Genomic DNA, 20,496 nt, shown 5'->3' with positions numbered 1-20,496 from the left:
CTAGCATTAGAAAAATGTTTATTAAAGTCAGAGTAGCTACAGGGACTGTGTAAGGGAAGTAACTTTTTAAAAGTTTTTCTGACTGATAATCCTGGATCGTATTTTCTCCAGTAACATTTCCAGGACTGAAACCTAGCCGTGCTCCCTGAAAGTTAATTAAATTGCTGGAGGAGGGCTTCCATTTTCTTTAAATAGCTGACACATTCAATTTTGATTCTGGCCTGTGGGCTGCAAAGATAACTCCCGACTGGTATAACATAACACAGACTAAATAATGAATTCCTGATAGCTGACATGTGCGAGGCACCGGGTTTATCATTATGTGGGTGATAAATGCCATTTGTAAAAGGAAAAGGTTTGTGTGAAAGATACCTCTGCAAACTGCAGCTATGGAGCAATTGGTTCAGAGACTCCTGAATTTAAAAACTTTACTGAGGAAAAAATGAAGTGCCTGGTCTTGGTGCAGAAAACTGGTATTAACAGCTTGCTCCTAATTAAGAGTGTATCTCACTATTAGATTTTTGAGTAGCATTTACTGGGGAAGATGACTGTTTTGCCAAACAATTTGGAAAACCTTTTGGTAGGAAAGAATGTGTAAATGGTAACGCGGGCAGTGCTGGCAAATAGCTGCTTGAAAGAAGTTAATAATTCTCTGATAACAAAGCACCTGTTCGCTATACTGCTTACCCCAAGATTAAGGTAGCTTCAGATGCAGGAGACACCTGAGATTTTCTAGCGGTGGCTTGTCCAGCCTGTTTTTGGAAATCTCACCAGGTCCATATGACCAGAACTCCATGTGTGGCCATGTCCAGGGCTGGGGTCGGAGCAGAAAGACAAATTTGGACCAAAGCTCCCAGTTGTTCCTACTCCCCTCTCTCCGGTTTGCATCCTGGAGAGGTCTCAGAGGGCTCAAGGTGGGTCCGTGTGGCATGGATGGAGCCCACCTAGTGTGTCCAAGCACTAAGAGGTGCTCAGGTGATGGGGCCAGGCTAGAGCTGACCTAAAGAAAGCCCTGAAATGGGTACAGTGTGGGTGTCTGGTCCCCTTTTGCTCCACAGACCTGCTCCCCTTCGGCTGCCCTGTTGGGGAAGGAGACCAGTTGTGAGCCGTTCACTGGAAGCTCTTTTCCAGAGCCACTGCGTTTGGGGATGACTTACAAGGAGATGCCTGTGCTGGCCTGACGCAGGGAGGCTGAAGACCTGAGCATGGTCTAGGTGCCTCTCTCAGCTGCCAAGGATTTCCTTCCACATGTAACAGTGGGTGATAGAAAAGAGGTGTTGGCTCACCATAGGGTTCGCTCTTAGGGCATCCATCTGGTGCCTGTTATAAGTAGCACTGTGGTTTAGGTTTTGATTTTCTTTTCCATGCACTGATATTTACAGAGGCTTTCTCTAGTGTAAGCCACAGCTCCCCGTGGGCTGTGTCTGCCTTGCTGTAAATCAGTGCTCGGCACTGGTGCTGGGGTTGTGCTCCTGGTGCGCCACGGCTGCTTGTTTGCCAAGTGAGTCATGGTGTGTTTTGCCTTTCAGCTTTGACTCTGCACGCTTTTTCTTTAAAAATCTTTGCCAGGTGCTTGCTCCATGAACCATTAACTCTGTCTCCGTCAAACCCAGCTGCGCGCTTTCCTGAGCTCACACTTTTGCAATAAACAACTAATTTGAAAGAAGATGAGCGAAGATTTATTAACTTGGGGCCTGTTTGCTGAGGGGGGTGATTATTTATTTCACTTCATTTGGGAAGGTCTAATGAACCAAGGTAGTAAATTAGCAAGTTTAAGGAAAGTTATGTTTGCTATTTATTTCATACAATGATGACAAATCCGCTACTTGACAGATATCAGATACCCACTTCCCCAAAGAGCGCTCTGCTTAACTGAATTTTATATCCTCTTCAAAGAAAGCTGCCTGAAACTAGTAATTTTTCTCTAGCAGTGTGCAAATCTTGCTTTTCTTCTCAAGTCACTGCAGTTTGGTTTTTGGGTACCATGAGGAATGGGTGGCTGAGGCAAGGCAGCGGGCAAAGGGCAGGGTGGGAAGGAGCTGCTGAACATCATCCCTGAGCATTTAGGCAGCAGTTATGAGGTGAAAATGTTCTCTCGTGGTGTGTTACTTTTCAATAAAAAGTGGAAGTTCACTGTGTAAACTAGGTGTAATTGTGAAAAAAAATATGGAGTTAAGACCCTAATTTTCTGCTAGATTTTTTAACAGCAAGAGGTGTTTTTTTCTACTGGTGCGACTTGTAGATTCAGTTCAGGACAGACCAAAGCATATATAGTCATTGCAATTATGTTATTTTAATGGGATTTTTTACCATTTCCTATTTTACAGCAGTTCTGTAAGGACTGTCGAGGAATTGCTTCTCATATAGCAGATGAATTAGGTGGAAGCACTGTGGGTGAAATGAGCAAAAAGAATTAGATGAAGCAGGGAAAAAAGGATGTTTTCAGTAACTTAATAATCTGATCTCATGGGATTTACTGCTTGTGTATGGCAGTGTAACTTTTAATATCAATACATAATGATGGTGATTTGGTAAGGTACATGCACTTACAGATTTCATATGTGTGACATTCATACAGTTTCTTGAGGGGCAGCAAAGAGGTGGTTGTGTTTTGTCCTCTTTAATTGTCCCTCCACAGTCTTTTCTTTATTTTCTGTTAAGGCACTTTTAACTCAGAGAGGCAGTGCTGTAGTGGGTACAACCCAGCCACCTAGAGAGGGCTTCTGCGTGTGCTCTGCATCCCAAGCAGGTAGGAGACAAGGCAAGCACGGTGCCAGAAAAATTCATTATCCCCTAAGCTGCGTCCTGTGCAGGGGACAATGTTGCTGTCGTAGTTGTTAGCCTTGGAGTAGCGTCATGGCATCCGCAGCCTTAGGTGAAACATGCTGTCCTCCTTGTCCCTAAACATTCCCTCAAACACAGGTTCAGCATTAAAACACATTGCTTTTTCCTGTTGTAAAATTAAATTTCATGGCTTTTGCATTATAAGGTATTCAACTCCTTTCTGTTGAAAATCAGGAAAACTTTGGTCTACTGAGAGCTTTTCCAGTCTTGCACCATCAGCTGCGAGCAGGAGTTTGGGCTCTGGTCTGACTCCAAACAACATCCTTGCTTTAAAAACGCAAAAATAAATATCTCTTGCTTTTCCTTCCCATGGTGGTTGGGATGTATCACGTGGGGTGTAATTTGTGCTTTGAGGAAATGGAACGACAACTTTTCAGTCTCAGCTTTTTTGCTTTTGCAGATTTGTGAGGCCTTTATCATTATTTGGATACGTTATTTTTCTTGTGGTTCCATGTATCTCTGTATCAGCATGCAGGGCTGTGATAACAAGCTTTACACTGTGCTGCTGTAGTCAGACATGCGAAAACCCCACCGCTAATATGGCTAAGCTGACTTTTGTGTGAACAGGAAGAAAGCCTGAACATTAGAAATAACAGTCTGTTGTTGTGAGGAAGGGTTTGGGATCCTTCAAGCGTTGTATCAACCGGGAATAGTCATCTTTGGCTCTGCAGTAAATCCCCAGGTAAAGCAGAGCTGTTCTGCTTCCCGTCTGGTCTGAGAGCAGCACTGCCAGCACGTGCCGTTGGTACGGCTGAGCAGCTCTGGGAACGTGGATGTACTGCGCCAGATCCATGGGACTGCGGGCCATCACTGGTGGGAGCTGTGGTGTGCAAGGACCAGAGGGTTTTATCCTCAGAATATTCATATTTCACAGCAAGAGCTGTAAAAGAAGACTTGAGAATTTAGGGCAGATTCAGGTCACAGGTTTTCTGTAGCTTCTTTCTTGAACCTTCTTCTAGTTCAAGGAGAACTGCTTCCTTGGAACCCCATTCCTCAACTGCAAAGTGTATATATGAATTTCCCAGAGCCACGGTGGCTCTGGGAGCAGGTCATGTTCGCATTTGTCCAGTCCCCATGACCCAGGCAGAGAGGTGCATGCATACAGCTGATCTGAGAAATGTTGCTTTTTCCTTGGTGCTTTTGATCCATCTTCCAAAAGCCAATGAGCAGGGTCACCAGACCCCCGTGAGAACAGTAGGCACTGCTGCTGCCTTCTGAGTTGGACAGGGCTCAGGAAGCAGAAAAATTATCCTAAAGGAGCAGGGCTGGAGCTGGAGGTCAGGTCCGGAGGTCCAAGGCTATGGTCCAGCCTGTGCCGAGTGTGGGAGAGGGATGCCCAGCCCCAGCCACGCTGTGTGTTTGTTGCGCGTCCCTCTGGAGCTGTGAAAGTAAAGCTGTTGGTGCAGCACAGCATGGGAACCCACAGCATGGCTGCGGCATAGATGCATGACAAACCTGGCATTGAAAAAGCCATCTGCACTGCTTATCGTGTTCCTTTTCACATATGGGGTTTGGAAGGCTCTTAAAAATGCTCCTTCAAATACCTCTGTGAGCAGGCAGTCCCTATCTGGTGTTCAAGTGGCAGACTTTGCAGCCCTGCCCCAGCAAAGCTCCCCACTGGCTGGGGGGGCAACGTTTGGCTCCGGCTGTCCCATGCCAATGGGAGCCCCTTGTTCGTGGTCTTTCTAGATCCTGGTCTTCCTTCAATAGAAAAATAACTTTCTTGAGTGTGCCAGCAGACCATAAACTGAAAGGTTGGGAAATGATGGGAAACGTCTGGCATTTGTCACAAAAGAGGATTTGTCAGAGAGCCTGTTTTCAAAATCCTGCTGCCAAGTTCCTGCTGCTCCAACATACTCAAAAGCTGCTAAATCCATCGGCTCTCCTCATACCCTCCCTGCTCTCTCTTCCACCCCCAGTCTTTTTTTCTCTTGCATTTTTAACCCTGTGCATTTTTCCCCCCACTCCACTGCCTTGCTGCTTCCTCCTCCCACCTGTTCCTCTTGGTACCCTGAAAGGCAGTCCAGCCTCCATGGGAGTGTGAGGTTGCCACGCTCTGCCCTTCCATTTATTTTAAAACAAAACAACAGCCTACAGGGAAGTCACCTGTTGCTGGAGCAGTCCAGCTGCAGAGTGATGGCCCGTGTTGCCCTCTCTCATCTGTAAACATATGGAATGGGAGCACCTTGGAGGCTTTGGTGATGCTATCCTAAGCCTGGTCGCTTTAGAAAGTCACTTTAGGACCGGGCTGGGGTATGGGCAGCAACATGGGATGTTCTTGTACCGTTACAGCATTGCTTGTAATCAGATAGCAGAGGAATTCAGTGGTTATCCTGGAGAAATAGGGCCATTACTAACATCATCTGAGTAACCTGACCAGCCCTCTGAAAACTTAAGATTGTCAAGCTTTCAAGTGTCTAGTCTAATTGTGTGCTGTTTCTGTGTATTTATTTCGCTAGCTCTAAATATAACAAAAAGATTTTGAAGCATCTTGATGATGCAGGGTAATATTGTATTGTCCTTTAGCTGTGAAGCTCCACATTTCCTTGTATCTCTCATGCAATTCTCAGAAGCATTTGCTGATTTGTAGGTGTCCATGAAATAACTTTCAGGTTAACTTAGGAGGTTGGTCGATAACTTTTAAAAACAAGGCTACTCTAAGTTCTGTCTATGGTGTGCTTAAAATTAATTTTAAGAATTAAACGAACATAAAATTGTGACATTTAGAAAGACTCAGGAGTGAGTTATTCTAACGATCACATAGCAACACAAGAGTAAGTATTTGTGTGAGGTCAGGAGGCTTCGAGAGTAGAGCACAATCACTATGCAGTGAGTGCACTTTCCCCAGTGATAAATTCCTACCTTATAAAGTGTTATGACCTCGATTTAGCAGAGGCAGACACACCTGTCATCACTTCAGTCAGTTAAAAGTTGTCTGAAGTCCTATCCTTATCAAGTTGTTAATATTTATAAAGATGATATGGGCTGATAAGCTTTTATGTTGTAGTCCAGTATATTGCTTTTGCTGCTCTGGGTGTGTCTGTTGCTCTTCACGTTTTAAGCTAATCTCATTAACCACAGTTTATTACATCGAAGCTCTTCCCTGCGTTAGCAACAGGCATAAGCTGGTTTTGACAGTGGGCGCAGGGGGGAGAGCCTGGGCAACCACTGAGGAGTGGTCCCAGTTGGCACAGTTCTGTGAATCATTGCCTGGCAGGGAGTGTGGAATTGCTTGATTATAAGCTGTGAACGTGCACTTTCGCGAACCATAAATATATACGTCTTTTTTGATTCTCAGTAACGTGTTTTAGGCAGAGTGTGCCACGATAGTCTGGCTTGGTTCCTTCCCATATTTCTGGTGGAGTTTTAGCAAAATGCCTAAAATTTCACTGTGAAGCCAGTGGGTTGTAGGAAGCATGTGGGTTTGGTCTTGGTTTGCTGCTAGAGATAGTAGTTTGAATGTGAGAACTCCTATTAGAAGTACGGTATGTGGTTAAATATTGCTGTGGGTTATTTTGGAGACAAGCTGCCCTCCCGTCTCCAGAGAGCTGGCACTGCTGAGCAGGGCGTGCTGCTGGGGATAGTGTCCTGCCCAGCGTTCGTTCCTGTTGGGACAGAAAATGAAATGTGGTCAGCACCAAGAAGAATGCAAGCTGAGGTTTGGCGCGAGGAGGATCTGATGTCATTTTTCATTTACATCACCCAGGTCAATTCAAGTTCTGCTCGATATCTGTTGGAGGGAAAACTTCCCTTTAGAGGGTGGAATAGGAAGGAAAGGGTCTGTCTGCTGGTTTTCTTTAGTTCTTCTCCATAATGGAAAAATACTTGAGATGAGTTTCCTATATTCTCCTCCTGGGGAATAAACAAACCTTTTGCCAAAAAAATGTTAGTCCTCTTGACTCTGGGCAGTTTATGTATTGAAACCATGCCAAGAACCACCAGTCAAGAAGCCCCCTCCGTAGCAGAGGTCAGATGAAATACAAGTGAGCCTCTCCATCCTGCCGGCCGAGTCGTCCCACCCTGATGCGAGCGTCCCGTGGACATGCCAGATACAACATTGGTGTGTTGGGCTGGTAGATAGCACAGACGGTTGGATATCTGGAGCTGGGGCTGTCTGCCCTGTGATTTCTGCATCGTCTTGTGGCCGCTGTGAAACCAAACAGGAACAGGTAATAATTCAAACCGTCGCTCCTGCTATCTGGAGTCGTCACCTCTGGGGAACGGCTGGGTCTCGGAGGGCTTGGGAAAGTGATCCTGAAGGTCAAGGGGAGACGTGCTTGGGCTTCTCAGTGCAGATGAAGTGATAATGAACTCTGTGGAAGGAGGGGGAGGACCTTTTGAGGCTTTTATTATCCCTGAAGCCGTGAATCATCCCAAATGCTAATCCTCAGGCGCGCAGTCAGCAGATCGGGGTTGCTGCGTGCCAGCCTGCGCTGTCTGAAGGCGTCCAGCATGCAAGGAGCTCTGCCCTGTTTCTCCCAGGTCTTTTACATTTTTCTAGGATGGTTTCATCCTTTATCTTACAATTACGCAGGGGAAAAAAAATCTTCATATAGCCTCTCGGAGACTTTCAGGCCTCATAAGTCCATTTTGATGGACTGCCTCCAGCTGCAGATGGATGGGACAGTGCGTCTGAACCTCAGGGTATGAGGATGAGTTCCTTCAGGAAGGCAGGTCCCAAGGGCCAACCTTGCCCTGTAAAAGAAGTGTTTTCTCTGCTATTGCAAGAAGTTGGATGGGTTTGTAGTTTGGCAGAAGAACAGAGAAGGTCCAGCTCTGCTGTGAGTTGTCACAGCTCTGTGGCCTCTGCCTGCTGACAGAGCCTGTGGTTCTGGGTCAGCGCTGGAGGGATGTGCCCCATGTCGTTGCAGCCCTTTAGTCACATAAGTCCCAGCTCAGAGCCCACAAACCTTGTCAGGGAGGTGGGTGTGCTGGCTGGCGCTTGGCTGAAATTCAGTGGTAGACATCTCCATATTGATGAGCTGCTGCTCATTACTCAAGCTTAAATAGTGCCCTTGCTTTGGTGTTTGAGGATCAAGTAAATTGCTACTCAACCAGGTCTAGAGGCAAGGGACCTGAAAACCAACTGGGAAGGCGAGTAGCCCTGCTGGAGGCCACCAATTGTGCAAAAGGTGGCACCTCAGCGTGTGGTAGGGTGCACCTGCCAGGATTCGTGATGTTTCTGCAGAGTCTTGGTGCCTGCGGGGTAGCTGGCCCTGTAATGGCTGGCGAAGGAGAGCTTGGCACGTTTTCCCCTCAGCTGTAGTGGTGACAGCTGGGGAGTCACCTGTCCCCCCTGCCCAGCTGCCTCTGCCAAAGCTCAGCTCCTGCCTCCAGCATCAGCTGTGGTGCTTCAGCCCTTGCTTGGGCGGTTTGTTGTTCGTTGGCAAGGAAGTTTCTAACTAGGGGTTTAGAGACCAACCATTAAACCTCTGATTATGAATATTGTGGATTAAGAATCTATATTTAGAGGAACAGCCCTTTTGTTTGGTAAAAATGAGCTATTTCATTATTGCTTCCTTCCAGAGTCTCTCCTGCTTCACTGTATTTCCCTGCCAGCCCTGACTGCTGCAGCAGCCATTGCAGTTACAAGTCGGGCTTAAAAATAGGAGGAAATTTTTATTTCAGTAATCAGTTAGTTTGTGAGTCTGATGGAAGTTGGAAGTGACCTCAGGAGGTCATCTGGCCAAACCTCCTGCTCGAGAGGAGTCAGCTGTGAGATCAGGCCAGGTTGCTTAGGGCTTGGGTTTTGGGATGAGGGGTTTTTTTTAATTTTTTTTCTCTCTCTGGTATCTGGAGGCCTCAGGATAGTGTGCTCTGTCTGCATCTTCATGTGTCCCTACAAAACCCTGGTAATCTACCTTCTCAGCAGCAAGCTGAGATGTCCAGCAGCCTTTTGAGCCACTCAAAATGGGCTTTTAAAGGGTGAATAAAATGCTCTCAGCTTTTGTGAGCATTGGCTGTGTTTGAAGGGTTGGGAGGAGAGATCCCGATTTTCCACCCAGCTGTCCCCGTTTGTGGCATTTGGGTGCTGGCCAGCTTGCAAAGAAAAGTGCATATTCCTGGCAGAAGAGTGCCGGCCCGGCAAAGCTCGGCAACAACAGCTTCTCAGCGCTAATTGACCCCCTTCTTGGCAACTTCATCAAAGACGTTGAAGAATAAATAGGCTGTTGATTGAACTGTTTCCTTGTCCCCAGAGGTGGTCCCTCCTAGTCAGGGTTGAGGCACATTGTCAGGGCTGGGGAAGAAGCTTGCAGAGCGATTAGCCCCTGCTCGCCAAGGAACAAAAAGCTTTAATTTACTGCGTCTTCCATGTGACATCTGCTGTGTGAGAGGGAATGTGGTAGGGGTTTGCTGCAGAGGTCGAGCTGCGGTGCCCGTGGAACAGATTTCTGTGCTCTGGTCCATTCTACTGATGCGCAGTGTGCTGGTTTTGAGGGAAGAGGGAGAACATAGCTCAGATGAAATCTCTTCATAGCGCAATCTGATGAAAACAGAGGTTGGGAGCAGGAAAGCACCTTCAAGGAAAGCCTGGGTGCAGGAGTCGAGGTGGATGCTGATGGACATGACTGATGCATTCTTTACATAGAAAAGTCATGTTCGTGCTTGTTGGCACTGCTGGGAAGGCACGCAGAAATCCTGCAGAAATGAGGCGTGCAGCTTTCAGCTGATTAATTAAGGGAGCACACAAGAAGAAAATATTAACCATTTTACTGATGACTGTAAAGAGATATTTAAATACTTTGCTGGGGTTTTTTTGTGACAAATTGCATTCAAATACTTCAACACAATTTATTTTGTTCCATGTTAAGCCTGGAGTCCAAACTATTTGAACTTTTTATGGAATAAGCAGTCCAAGAATGCTGTTTTCAGTGAAAATATTTTAAAGTATATGAACTGAAACCTTCTGTTTTGAATGAGATCAGTGTTAAATTCTGAGATTTGACAAATACCAGGCTGCTTCATAAAATATATTGGCTAGAGGTAGGATTTTAGTGAAAAGCAGAGCAAAAATTGGCACTACCACCTTTGCTTTGGGGCAGAGGCTTTCCTCCTGCAGCTGTTTGAGTGCTCTTTCTGCACTCAGCAGGTAGAGTGAGTGTGTGCAAAATAAATATTGATAGGGTGCTCCCGCCGCAGTGGCCCCAGCGTCACGTGTCTGTGTAATGAGTTACAGCATGAGTCTGCATGACACCATATACATCACTGTCATGTGAGAGGGCCTATAGAGTTATGTTGCTATGACAGCCTGATATGGGGCAACGCGATGTTCTTGGGCAGCAAATACAGCCCTTTCCTTCTGCTGAAACGAATGATTGCATTGATGATTCACTAGCAGTGACTCTGTGCCATTTTTGTGGGGTTTTTTTAGTGATGAAAACACTAGAAAAGACTTGAAGACGCTGCCTGTCTTTCCTACCAAGACACTGCAGGAGCATCCATCACTCGCTTACTGGTGAGCTATTTAATTTAAAATGTAAATCATTGCTATGAATGGTAATGACAAGATGACTATTAAACAGTTTTGCAAACTCCTTTAAAAGTTTTCAGCCTGTATGATATAGGACTCGGAGTTAATTGCTCATGTTCAAGCATTTCCAGTTTCTAGAAGTTTATAAATTATGCAAGATCAGATGCAAATCCCTCATTGAAAGTTTGCTCAAATGAAATTCCTGGATCAGACTATGTGGGGACCATGCAGTAGAATGAGCTGACATCTGAACTCCAGCCAAGCCTGGGTTTGCAAAGAGCACCTTGCTCTTCAACTGTCGCACAGTAGAGCCTCTGTGGTGGGCTGACCTTGGCTGGCTGCCAGATGCCCACCCAGCTGCTCTCCTTAAGAGGATGGGGAGAAAATAAGCTAGAAAAGCTGGAGACAGAAAGGCAGGTCCAATTATGTGGCTTGAATCTGCTCTAAAGGATTTGGAATGAATCAATAATATTGTTTCCTTGCAATTGATTCCCTTTGTGCAAGTTTGACTCCCTCATTTGTTTCATTTTTTTCAGGCTTGATGCCTATCTGATGGATTTTCAAGTATACCAGGACATGCTTATGATTTTTTTTTTTTTTTTTTCAGAATGAATGGTGCTGGGTTTTCCTTTGCTTCCAAGTGTCTGACACTTAAACGCTTATTTTATTAAGCATTCCACTAAAACAAAATGTTCAAGTACATAACAGGAAAAATGCAAAAAGGTCATTGCTGACAAATCTTTTTCTTTTTTTTTTTTTTTTTTTTTTTTAACCTATGAAAGTTCAGGGGGAAAAATACACCGGAATGAAAAAGTTTCTGGTTTAACTTCTTCTGTCTTACATATGGAGCAGTAACCATCCTTTGAAGTTTTGGTCCTTTGGAATGTGAAAATGAATTTATACAATTAGCACCATTATTCTGCAGCAGCATCTGCAGCAGAACAGGCTGATCCGAAACGATTCGTTAATTAGTCTGGAACGCGGTATGCGATGGCGGGGATCAGGCAGGCAGCTCCATGCTGCCTAATGAAGGGTGGGAAAGAAATCAGTAAGAAACAGAATGTAAACCAGAGTGAGAAATGTACAGAAGGACGCTTCTCTGCATGCTGAGCAGGCGTCTGAATTTCGACAGATGCTGTCACACATGAACAAAGTCACTGAGCCTCTAAATTGGGTTTTGTGCTTGGTTTGCAGTGAGGACAGAGTAATTGAGCATTATACACAAATTAAAGGTCTGACCAGAGGACAAGCCATTGTTCAGTGAGTATGACACTTGTTAATTTGTGAAGATGATATTTTTACTTTTCTTCTGTTCTTCTTTGTTGAGAAGTGGTAATGCAGGCTGTTTTGGTCATTCGCTTCCAAACTTTACAATTATTATCTGTCAGAGTCTTTTTTTTTAATTGAGTTATATTTTAAAGTTAAATTATTTGAAGTTTCAGATTTCACAGGCTTGCAGTTAAGGTTGTGTGTCTTCGTTCATATGCCCCAAATATAAAATTTTTTTTGGACTTTATTGAAAGACTCTTCTCCATACCCTGCTTGCTGTCAATTAGTTTTCAAACCAAACTTTTAAGGGCAAGTATTACCTGAGGTCGTATAAAAAACCCAAATGCGTGTTTGTTGAAATTTTCAGAATTTGGCTTTCAAACGAACAAGGTCTTCCAAGATGCATACAGAGCTTGTGGAATTTTATTTTTAATTTACTGTTAATATTACTGAATGTACTTACATATAAATGCAGCGGGATGTGTTACGAGCCAAGAAGTTGGACTGCTACAGTTGCATGATGTAGACAACTTGCAGTTTTTCTCACGTACCTCGATGCCTGTAACTGTCTCAATAATTCAGGAGCTCCTTTCAATAGGAACAAGGGAGAAAATTGTCTGTTCAGTGCTTGTCTGAATTGCCTCATGAAACAGTCGTACAACTGCCTGAACACTTCTGGAGCCTATCCATTGTAACCAGAGCACCACAATGGAATCATTATAGACAGGTCTTTACCACCAGCATTTCCCAAAAGGCACACGTGTTCAGCTCAGAATTTTTACTTTCAGTTCTTCAGCCTTCTGATAAAAGATGGAATGTTCTGTTGTATGAGAGATTTTCCATTTTCCATAGCTGGGCTGAAGTATCACATCCTTCCCAAGCCAGGATGCTAAGTTTTTTTTGGAAAATGTGGGCCTTCAATTATTAAGACCTGCAAAATATGCAAATGGTAAATGACATGTCCCAAATGTACGTGTGAAAAAAATGTTAATAGATATTATTCCCTCCAGAGAAAAACATCTGATATGCTATAAATCTGTCTACAGGTACATGAAAGTGGTAGAAGCTTTGCCAACATATGGAGTTCATTACTATGGAGTAAAGGTTAGTAAATGCCCGTGGATAATGTGATTGCTTAGCTTATTACATGTGATTACATTCCTATAGGAGTAGTTTGATGATTCAGTACACTTCTATCAGTATTAGACCCTGCATTTTTCAACCTCTTTAATTTTTCCCACTTCAGTATTCTTAAAAAATTGTTTCCAGACAGGAGCAAAGCATTACGTGCTACAGAAGACAGAAAGAAATCTTTGTAAAACCTTCTGTAATCCTATCAGGAGCTAAATTCATATCATCTTAATTAAACTGGTTATCACTTCTAGATCCAAAGCAGTTAATAGTTTCCCCAGAGATGTTTCTAATTAGGAAAAAAATGCAATGTAAGAAAGACTACTTTTAAGTGGCAGGTGATTAGTGGGTGCGTACCTGGAGCAGAGAAATGCTAAGAAATATTTTTGGTGATGGCAATACAGCATTTATTCCCATTGTAGAGCAGAGCCTGGGCCAAAAGCATTTTGTGCAGAAGAGCTCAGCAGAGATGATGTCTCCTTACTTAGTCATGGCCATGGCACTGGTACCTGAGGAGCTGATGCTTTGCTCTCTTCTCTCCTCCTGTGGCTGTCTGTGCCTGAATTTCCTGGATGCACTCACTCACCACAATTTTTCTGTCCCATATCCTTCCCCCCTCACAGCCGCTCCTGCAACAAGTGACACCCCATCATTTCAGCAGCACCGTTGCTTTTTTTGCCCACTTTGCACAACCACCACCCAGTTTCTTGCCTCTGTCTGGAAAAGCAGGGGAAGAAAATTTCAACACTCACTTCAGCAATCCACTTCACATCAATGTCTTTGCAAAAAAAAAAAATATCTTTGTTCAGTACCTACTCATACTTGTCACAGAATTAAATGGGCTCTAGTCTTGGAATTGTGTATTTCTTAAGTAGCTCTCGGTTCATGTAGGTGTCCATTTTTCAGGATAAACAAGGAATCCCGTGGTGGCTTGGCATAAGTTACAAAGGAATAGGCCAGTACGACTTACAAGACAAAGTTAAACCCAGAAAAGTAAGTTTTTTGTGTCTGAACTTTTTTTTTTTTTTTTTTTTTGGGCGGGGGGAGGTGGAATATTGCATGTTAGAGTATACTTTATCAAGTTGTTGCTTGTTAAACTACTGAGCAAAAGACAAAGGGTTGGAGGCAGAAGGCGAATTCTGCTGGCACTCAGGCAGTCGAACTCTCCCTCACACAGATCATAGACATTCCCTTTGGGAACTTTGGCTCCTGTGTTGTCCAGAGTTTGGTGGTCTCGGGACAGGAATTTTGGCAGCCTCCAGGGATAACTACAGAACTATGAAGCAAATGGGTTTCTGCAAGTCCCGGACTAAAGGCCTTGTACTCGAGCAATGTATCCACTTGGCTTTCGTAGGTGTGTGTTGTGTGTGAATGGATAAAAGGCTCCACTGATACCTGCGAAATACAAGGGAACTGCATGGAACTGCAGGCCTGTTTGGGCAGCCCTATGTTTCCATGATGCAATGAATTGTAAGAGGAGGCTGAGAGTAAATGCCAAATGCTGGAGGTCGTCCTTCTGTTTTTCCACCCCTCTGCTCCCCCGTGTGTCTCCTGCAGAGCGAACTCTGCCAGCAAACCTCCCACGTTGTTTGAACAGGGCAGAGGGTCCCGTGTGGTGCTGGTGGCCCCCCCGGACCCCCCGCCGGCTAGCCCCAACAGGCTCCGCTGCCGGCAGCCTTGGAAAGCCCATTGTGAGCCCAGCACACTGGGAGCTCACCCGGTCCTGTAGCCACAGGCATCTCCCCACGACAGCGCTGAGCCCTGGAAGCCTTTGAAGGGTGATTTAACCCGCCTGGCTGTTAAAACCGCTGGGGCTGCACGTGCAGGAGCCGTGTGGTTGGGCTGGGGGTGTGTGGTTTCTTTCTGGTTGTGTCTTCGTTGAAGTATCTGAGCCGTGAGGAGATAGGGACCTGGAGTTTTGCTGTTCTTCTTCCCCGGGAATGATCTGGGCAGGAGTTCACATGAAGCGTGTGCTTCCTGCCAGGGAATTTTATATTTGCAAAATGATATTGTTTAGTGTATCTGTGCCAAAAAACGCAGATTAACAAAACTTCCTTGTTAAGAGTAATTGCCCTTCAAGCTCCCAACTTGATCTTCTCTTTTTCCAGAGCAGGCTATGACTTGGTTTCTTTTGGTGTATTTATATACCTGTGTGTCCAAGGCTGATCTTGTATCTCCTTCCTTTGTTTAGTAAAGCACATAGTTTCATCCCAGGTCTCTCTTACCGTACCTCTTCTAAATGACAGTGACACAAGAGGAACCCTAGAAAGTCAAGTCAGTGTTAGTGCAGCTGTCAATTGTCAAAGGAGAGCATCAAGGAGCTCCTCTTGCTCATGAACACTTCCCTGGTTTTAGGCAACATCTACAAGATTTTTTCCGGTCAGGTCAAACACGGATCACTCTCTAGCCCAGATGTCCAGCTGTGACCAGCAATGCTTTCCAAGAAAATGCAGCCTGCCTGGCTAGAAACATTGCTTCGCCAAGCAGTTTTTATGCTTGTGGGATTTCAGTTTGCAACATCAACCAGGCAGATTAAGAAAAATTTTTAAGGTCAGCAGGGCCCAGATACCAAGTCACACCCTGCTACAGTTCGTTACAAGGCGTTGCCTCTGAATGCACCGGGAGCTGTGTTTAAGAAAAATAAAATAAAAACCAAAGTTCACCTCTGCAGTGGAAGTGTTACAATGGAAATGATACTAGTTGTCTGCTTTACTGTAGTTGTAATTATACAACAGAAGATAGAGATGAAAAGGGAAGGTGGGAAAGAGGAGTCTAAATGCAGAGGGGAGGTATAACGCTAATAAGCTGATTGAAAAAGTGGGGATGGATATGGCTGTAGTATCCTTATGGATTTGTGTCTGGTGTTAATAGGAAGGGACACAAATGACTGAAGCCACAGCTTGTCCTGACACATGACTGCTTTTAACCAATGTGGCTAAATATGCAAATGGTTTCTTTATACAAAAAGTGTCTGAGGGTTTGAAATATAAAGTGCACTTCTGATGTGATCCATGGAAGCACTTGGAATCAGATCACTTTTGGTGGGGGGAAGCAAACGCTGGATCCAGAGAGGCACCCGCTTCCAGACTTGGTTTTGGAGTTAAAATGTTGAGGTACTGCCGTTTATTTCAGCGTAGCAATAGCCTTGCTGCCTGTGGTGCAGCAGGCAGAAGTCTCCTTTTAACCAGTATTGTTGTTTGTTCATATTTATGAATGTATCAGAATATATTTCAGAGAGAAAAGAGTCTGTATAGCTTGCCTGAATCCCCAAGGAATCAGCAAGCACAGTCCTTTCAGAAGCAGCAGGCAGGAGGGGAGTAGGCATGGTTTACATGCCTGTCTTTTGGAGCAGAGGTGTTGGTTTTGCTGGATTTAGCAGAATTTTCTTGCTTTCCTTTGCGGGATGGAGCCAAAGTCAAGTGCCATGTGCTGGTGTTATCCTGCTGTTTATACTGTGGATCAAAAGTGCTGTTGTGTTTATCCCTAGCCATCTGGGAAAGAGCATCCTTATTGTGTTCCACTTGTCCAGTTAGCAATGTTTAAATATACATGAAGCTGATTATCTCAATAAAAGGGAGGGGCTGAGTCCAAGTCTTACAAAGACCAAGCTGATCTTTGCTAATTTTACAGATACAAGTGATCTATGGGTGTGCAAACCTCTCTGACCCTGGCTGCCGTGGGAAAGCTGCTGGGTTTCAGGTGGGAGGCTTTGGGCAGGAATTGGTGCCTGTGCTCCAGCTGAGTTTACACCAGGGGGTTTTATTCTGCTCCCCCATGTCTTTTCTGCAGTGCTAGTGGCTGCTGTCAGATATAGCTGCATTTGCTTAATGTGTTCATCATAGGCATCTGGTAAGAGTCCACATTCAGAATATAATTTTAAATAATAATTATGATAAAAAATATGTATGTAACTAACTGCACCCATTAATGAAGCATCAATCAAATCCCAGCAAATATAACCGTACTCCTCAAAAAGTGAAATCTTTTGGCTTTATCAAAGCAGGTCTCTAGGCAAAGAGACATAAATATGAGCCTTGAAGCACAGTGGTTATCCCAAGACTTCGCTGTTGGCTCAACACTGTTGTGTGAATTCAAAGGCTGAGAACTCTGCACAGGAGACAACTTGCACGATGGACCTGGATGAAGCAACCTCCAGATCCTTATCTTGATCCAGCCTTGCCAAGGCCTGTGCACGTACTGTCAATCATCTGTGAGGGAAGCATGTGTTGCGGGAGAGGATGGTGCGTGACTCAGGGCTGGACCAGGAGAACCTGCTGTGTGTGTCTGGGTGTAAAGCTGGCTGGGGAGGTTGGAGTCCGGCTATTAATATTCTGCTGCTTGACCTGAGATGGTTTGGAGAAAGGAGTTTTGTTGCTGTAAGTTACTCCTGAAAGCTTGTATTGCTTTGGAACTGGTTTCCGGCAAAGTGAGCCCCTGTTTTACCCCTCACTGACAGCTGCAAACTGATGGGCACGGAGGAGAGTGCTGTGCTCCAGCTCTGTAATAGACTGAAAATGGAGAGTTATTTTTGCGTCACTTAGGAAAATTGTCCTTTTCTTTGTATAGTGGCTCCACACTGGCTGGAGGTTACGCTGAGCTCTGTTGATTATAATCCTGAAGTCTCACAGGGCATAAAAAAAGACTGGCTTTTGCAACCCTTGTTCCGATTTCAGCTCAGACCTGGGATTAACTCTGCAGTCCTGCTGCTTTGCAAACATATTCTCCCTTTGGCTGCAGTTAATACCAAGAGATGCCTCCTGCCTGGAGAGATGCCTCCTGCTTGCTATGGGGTGGCATGCCAAGATCCTGCCCCAGTCTCCTCTGAATCAATTAGGGAAAGCATAAAACGGGTCCCAGGAATTTGTTTGCTGTTTCAAAACAGAATAGATCTCCCTTGTGTGTCTACCCCTATCCTCCCTGATGAGATAAACAGTGCGTCCTCTTGTTTATGGAATGTGTGTTAGGGTATGAGTTGAGTTTATTCTGCCTTCAGCCAGTATGTGGTGAGCCTCTGAGGGATGGGAATTTGGGAAGGCAGCTTGCTGGCTTTTTGACTTGTTGTCCCACTTCGTTGTGTTTCTGTGGTGACTCCCTGGTGATAAAATGAACTATAGTGTCTGAAGAGAAGAACTAATCTTGCTATGGTATTGTTTCAAATCTACAAGAATTTCAACTCTACTGCAGATTGTTGTGAATGCATTATGTTCTTAGAAGTGGTTTTGTTAGAGTTTACTCATTTTGAAATGGGTAATATTTATCACAGAATCCTAGAATGGTTTGGGTTGGAAGGGACTTTTAAAGACCATCTGGTTCCAAAGGGACAGCTCCTACTAGCCCAGGTAAATGACATCAGTTGCTCTTCCCTTATCCACCAACACTGTAACCCTGTTGTAGAAGGCCACCAGGTCTCTCAGGTGCAGTTTGCCCTTTAGTGGATCTGTTCTGGCTGTCACCAGTGATCTCCTTATTTCGCATGTGCCCTAACATCATTTCCAGGAGGATCTGCTCCATGATCTTGCTGGGTACAGTGGTGAGACCAACTGGCCTGGGTCTTCCTTTTTCCATTTTTAAAAATGGGGGTTATGTTTCTCCTTTTTCAATCGGTGGACTGCTACGACTTCTCAAGTACAATTGATAGTGGCTTAGCCACTTGATCTGCCAGTACCCCAAGGACCTGTGGATGCACCTCATCAGGTCCCATGGACTTGTGCCCCTTCAGGTTCCTTAGATGGTCTTGAACGTGATCCCCTACAGTGGGAAGTTCTTCATTCTCCTGGTCCTTGCCTTTGCCTTCTGTGAGCTGGGCGGTGTGGCTGGAGCACATGCCCGTGAAGACTGAGGAAAAAAAGTTGTCTGCCTCAGGCTTCTCCATGTTCTGGATAACCAGGTCTCTGTTTAATTCCAGTGAGGGCCCACATTTTCCCTAGTCTTCCTTTTATCACCAACCTATAGAAGAAGCTTTTCTTGTTGCCGTTGACACCCCTGGCCAGGCTTAATCCTGTCAGGGCTTTACCTTTTCTGACCTGATCCCTGGCTGCTTGGACAGTTTCTCTGTATTTCTTCCCAGGCTCCCTGTCCTTGCTTCCTTTCTGTGTGTGTTTTTGTCCACAAGCTGCATGTTCATCCATGCAGCCTCCTGGTGGTTTTGCCTGACTCCCTCTTTGTTGGGGTGCATCACTCCTGAGCTTGGAGGAGGGACATGTTTTGATATTTTTCTTTTAACTCAACATACACTGAGAGCTGATGCTGAAAGTTTTCCCTTGTGGAACATTTACTTAATGTAAATTTGCTGTCCTGCTTTGCGGAGTGGTTCAGAAGACAATGGCATTTGTACGGGCTTCTCAGCAGGCGGATCTAATTAGGGAGAGATTTCTTTTACGGTGTTTATTTCTCACTGAGTAGAAGCCATTGATTTAGGCGTAAGAGGCTAAGCTCGCATGATGATTTAAAATAAACACAGAGCTGTGATGAGACCACTCTGAAATTCAGTTCCTTCCAGATGTGCAGAAAGTTGCTTGAGCATCGCCTGCCCCAAAACACACGCATTTGGTGTTGAGGCATCTCTCATTCTTACTAATGCCAATGCTAGTGAGAGCTGGGAAAGGTCAGATCATCACGTGTTAGAAAAAATGTGACTGAAGAGGTTTTTATAGGACTGGCTTAATATGTACGAGATGAAGGATGCCTTCACGTGAGCTCTGCCAATTTATGCTGGCACAGGTGGGAGCAGTCTGCTGCCTCCTCTCAGAAGCTGCTGCAGGTGGAGTAGCTTGGCTCTCCTGCCATCTCCTCAAATGCTTCCCTCCCTGGCCAGGAAAAGCAATTTAAAACAAAAAGATTTCAGTTGAGGGTAGTATGCCAGACAGCAAACTGCAACAGAGGGGCTGAAACGCAGCCCTTCTTCCAGCACTGCCGGCAGGGTGGTAATTTCCTTCACCGGGGTGGGGTGCATTCCTGTGGGCAGAAATCTTTTTATGTTTCCATGGTCTGAATTGCCAGATTTGTCTGGAGATTGCTGTTCCCAGCCAGTTCCTGGGATGCTGGTTGCTGAACCTCCTTACAGGCTCTGCACGTACCACCAGTTGCTTTGAAAGCGCTTCCCGAGGGAAAGGCTGCTGCTAACACTGTAGTGTGGTTTGCACTTCCATGCTCGATGATCCCTTGGGTGGAAATTCAGAAATTCAGAGGTCTGGATAATTTAGCTTGTGGTCAGGATTTGCCATCAAATTCAGTCGGAAACATCCTGGCTGCAAAGCCAGCATATGCTGTGCCCAGGGCTGGCGCAGCAGCGCTTGGCTGCACTACCCCTGCAGCCAGCTTCTCTCCTGGTTTTCACCCCCTTGCAAAAAAAAAAAAAAAAAAAAAAAAAGTAAACAAAATGCATCAGGCTATAGGAATATTAAGCAAAGGGCCCCTGAGCAGCTCTCTGGTGGGTCTCAAGGTGGGGGCCCTGCCAGTTCCTGCTTGTGATCCTGATGGGGCCGTTTTTCTGAGCCAGTGAGCTCCTGCTGTCAGGCCCAGACAAACTTGCATTTTATTCAAAACTGGATGTAAAATCAGCCAGGTAGGGGGGGTGGGGGGTGGGGAAAAAGTTGCTTCTTTTATTAAGATGTCTCCCTACTTAAGCAGTCTGTGTCTGCTCTGTGTCTTGTTAGACTACAATTACAGCTCCTTTTGCATGGAAAGGAAGGTTAGAAAGGTGACACCTTTTTGTTGGATGTTCTGCAGTATCGGGAAGAGGATCGCAGCAGAAATGCAGGAAGCTTAAACTCATGGGCTGG

The 20,496-nt window shown here is 45.1% G+C and overlaps 1 protein-coding gene across 6 annotated transcripts in view; it reads left to right on the top strand.

Moving 5' to 3' along the window:
* FRMD4B (FERM domain containing 4B) overlaps positions 1-20,496 on the top strand; it is a 139,889-nt gene that overhangs the window by 99,311 nt on the left and 20,082 nt on the right. For all 6 annotated transcript variants that reach the window (XM_080385326.1, XM_080385325.1, XM_080385323.1 and 3 more), the window contains 4 exons: positions 10,217-10,300; positions 11,510-11,575; positions 12,631-12,688; positions 13,622-13,708. In XM_080385326.1, the coding sequence (XP_080241452.1) occupies positions 10,217-10,300; positions 11,510-11,575; positions 12,631-12,688; positions 13,622-13,708 (295 nt within the window). The remainder of the gene's footprint in view (positions 1-10,216; positions 10,301-11,509; positions 11,576-12,630; positions 12,689-13,621; positions 13,709-20,496) is intronic.

The sequence above is a fragment of the Falco punctatus genome, assembly GCF_963210335.1.
Source record: "Falco punctatus genome assembly, chromosome: 4".
Taxonomy (NCBI): Eukaryota; Metazoa; Chordata; class Aves; order Falconiformes; family Falconidae; genus Falco; species Falco punctatus.
Note: the sequence above shows the minus strand (reverse complement) of the source record. Positions and strands in the feature narration are given on the sequence as shown.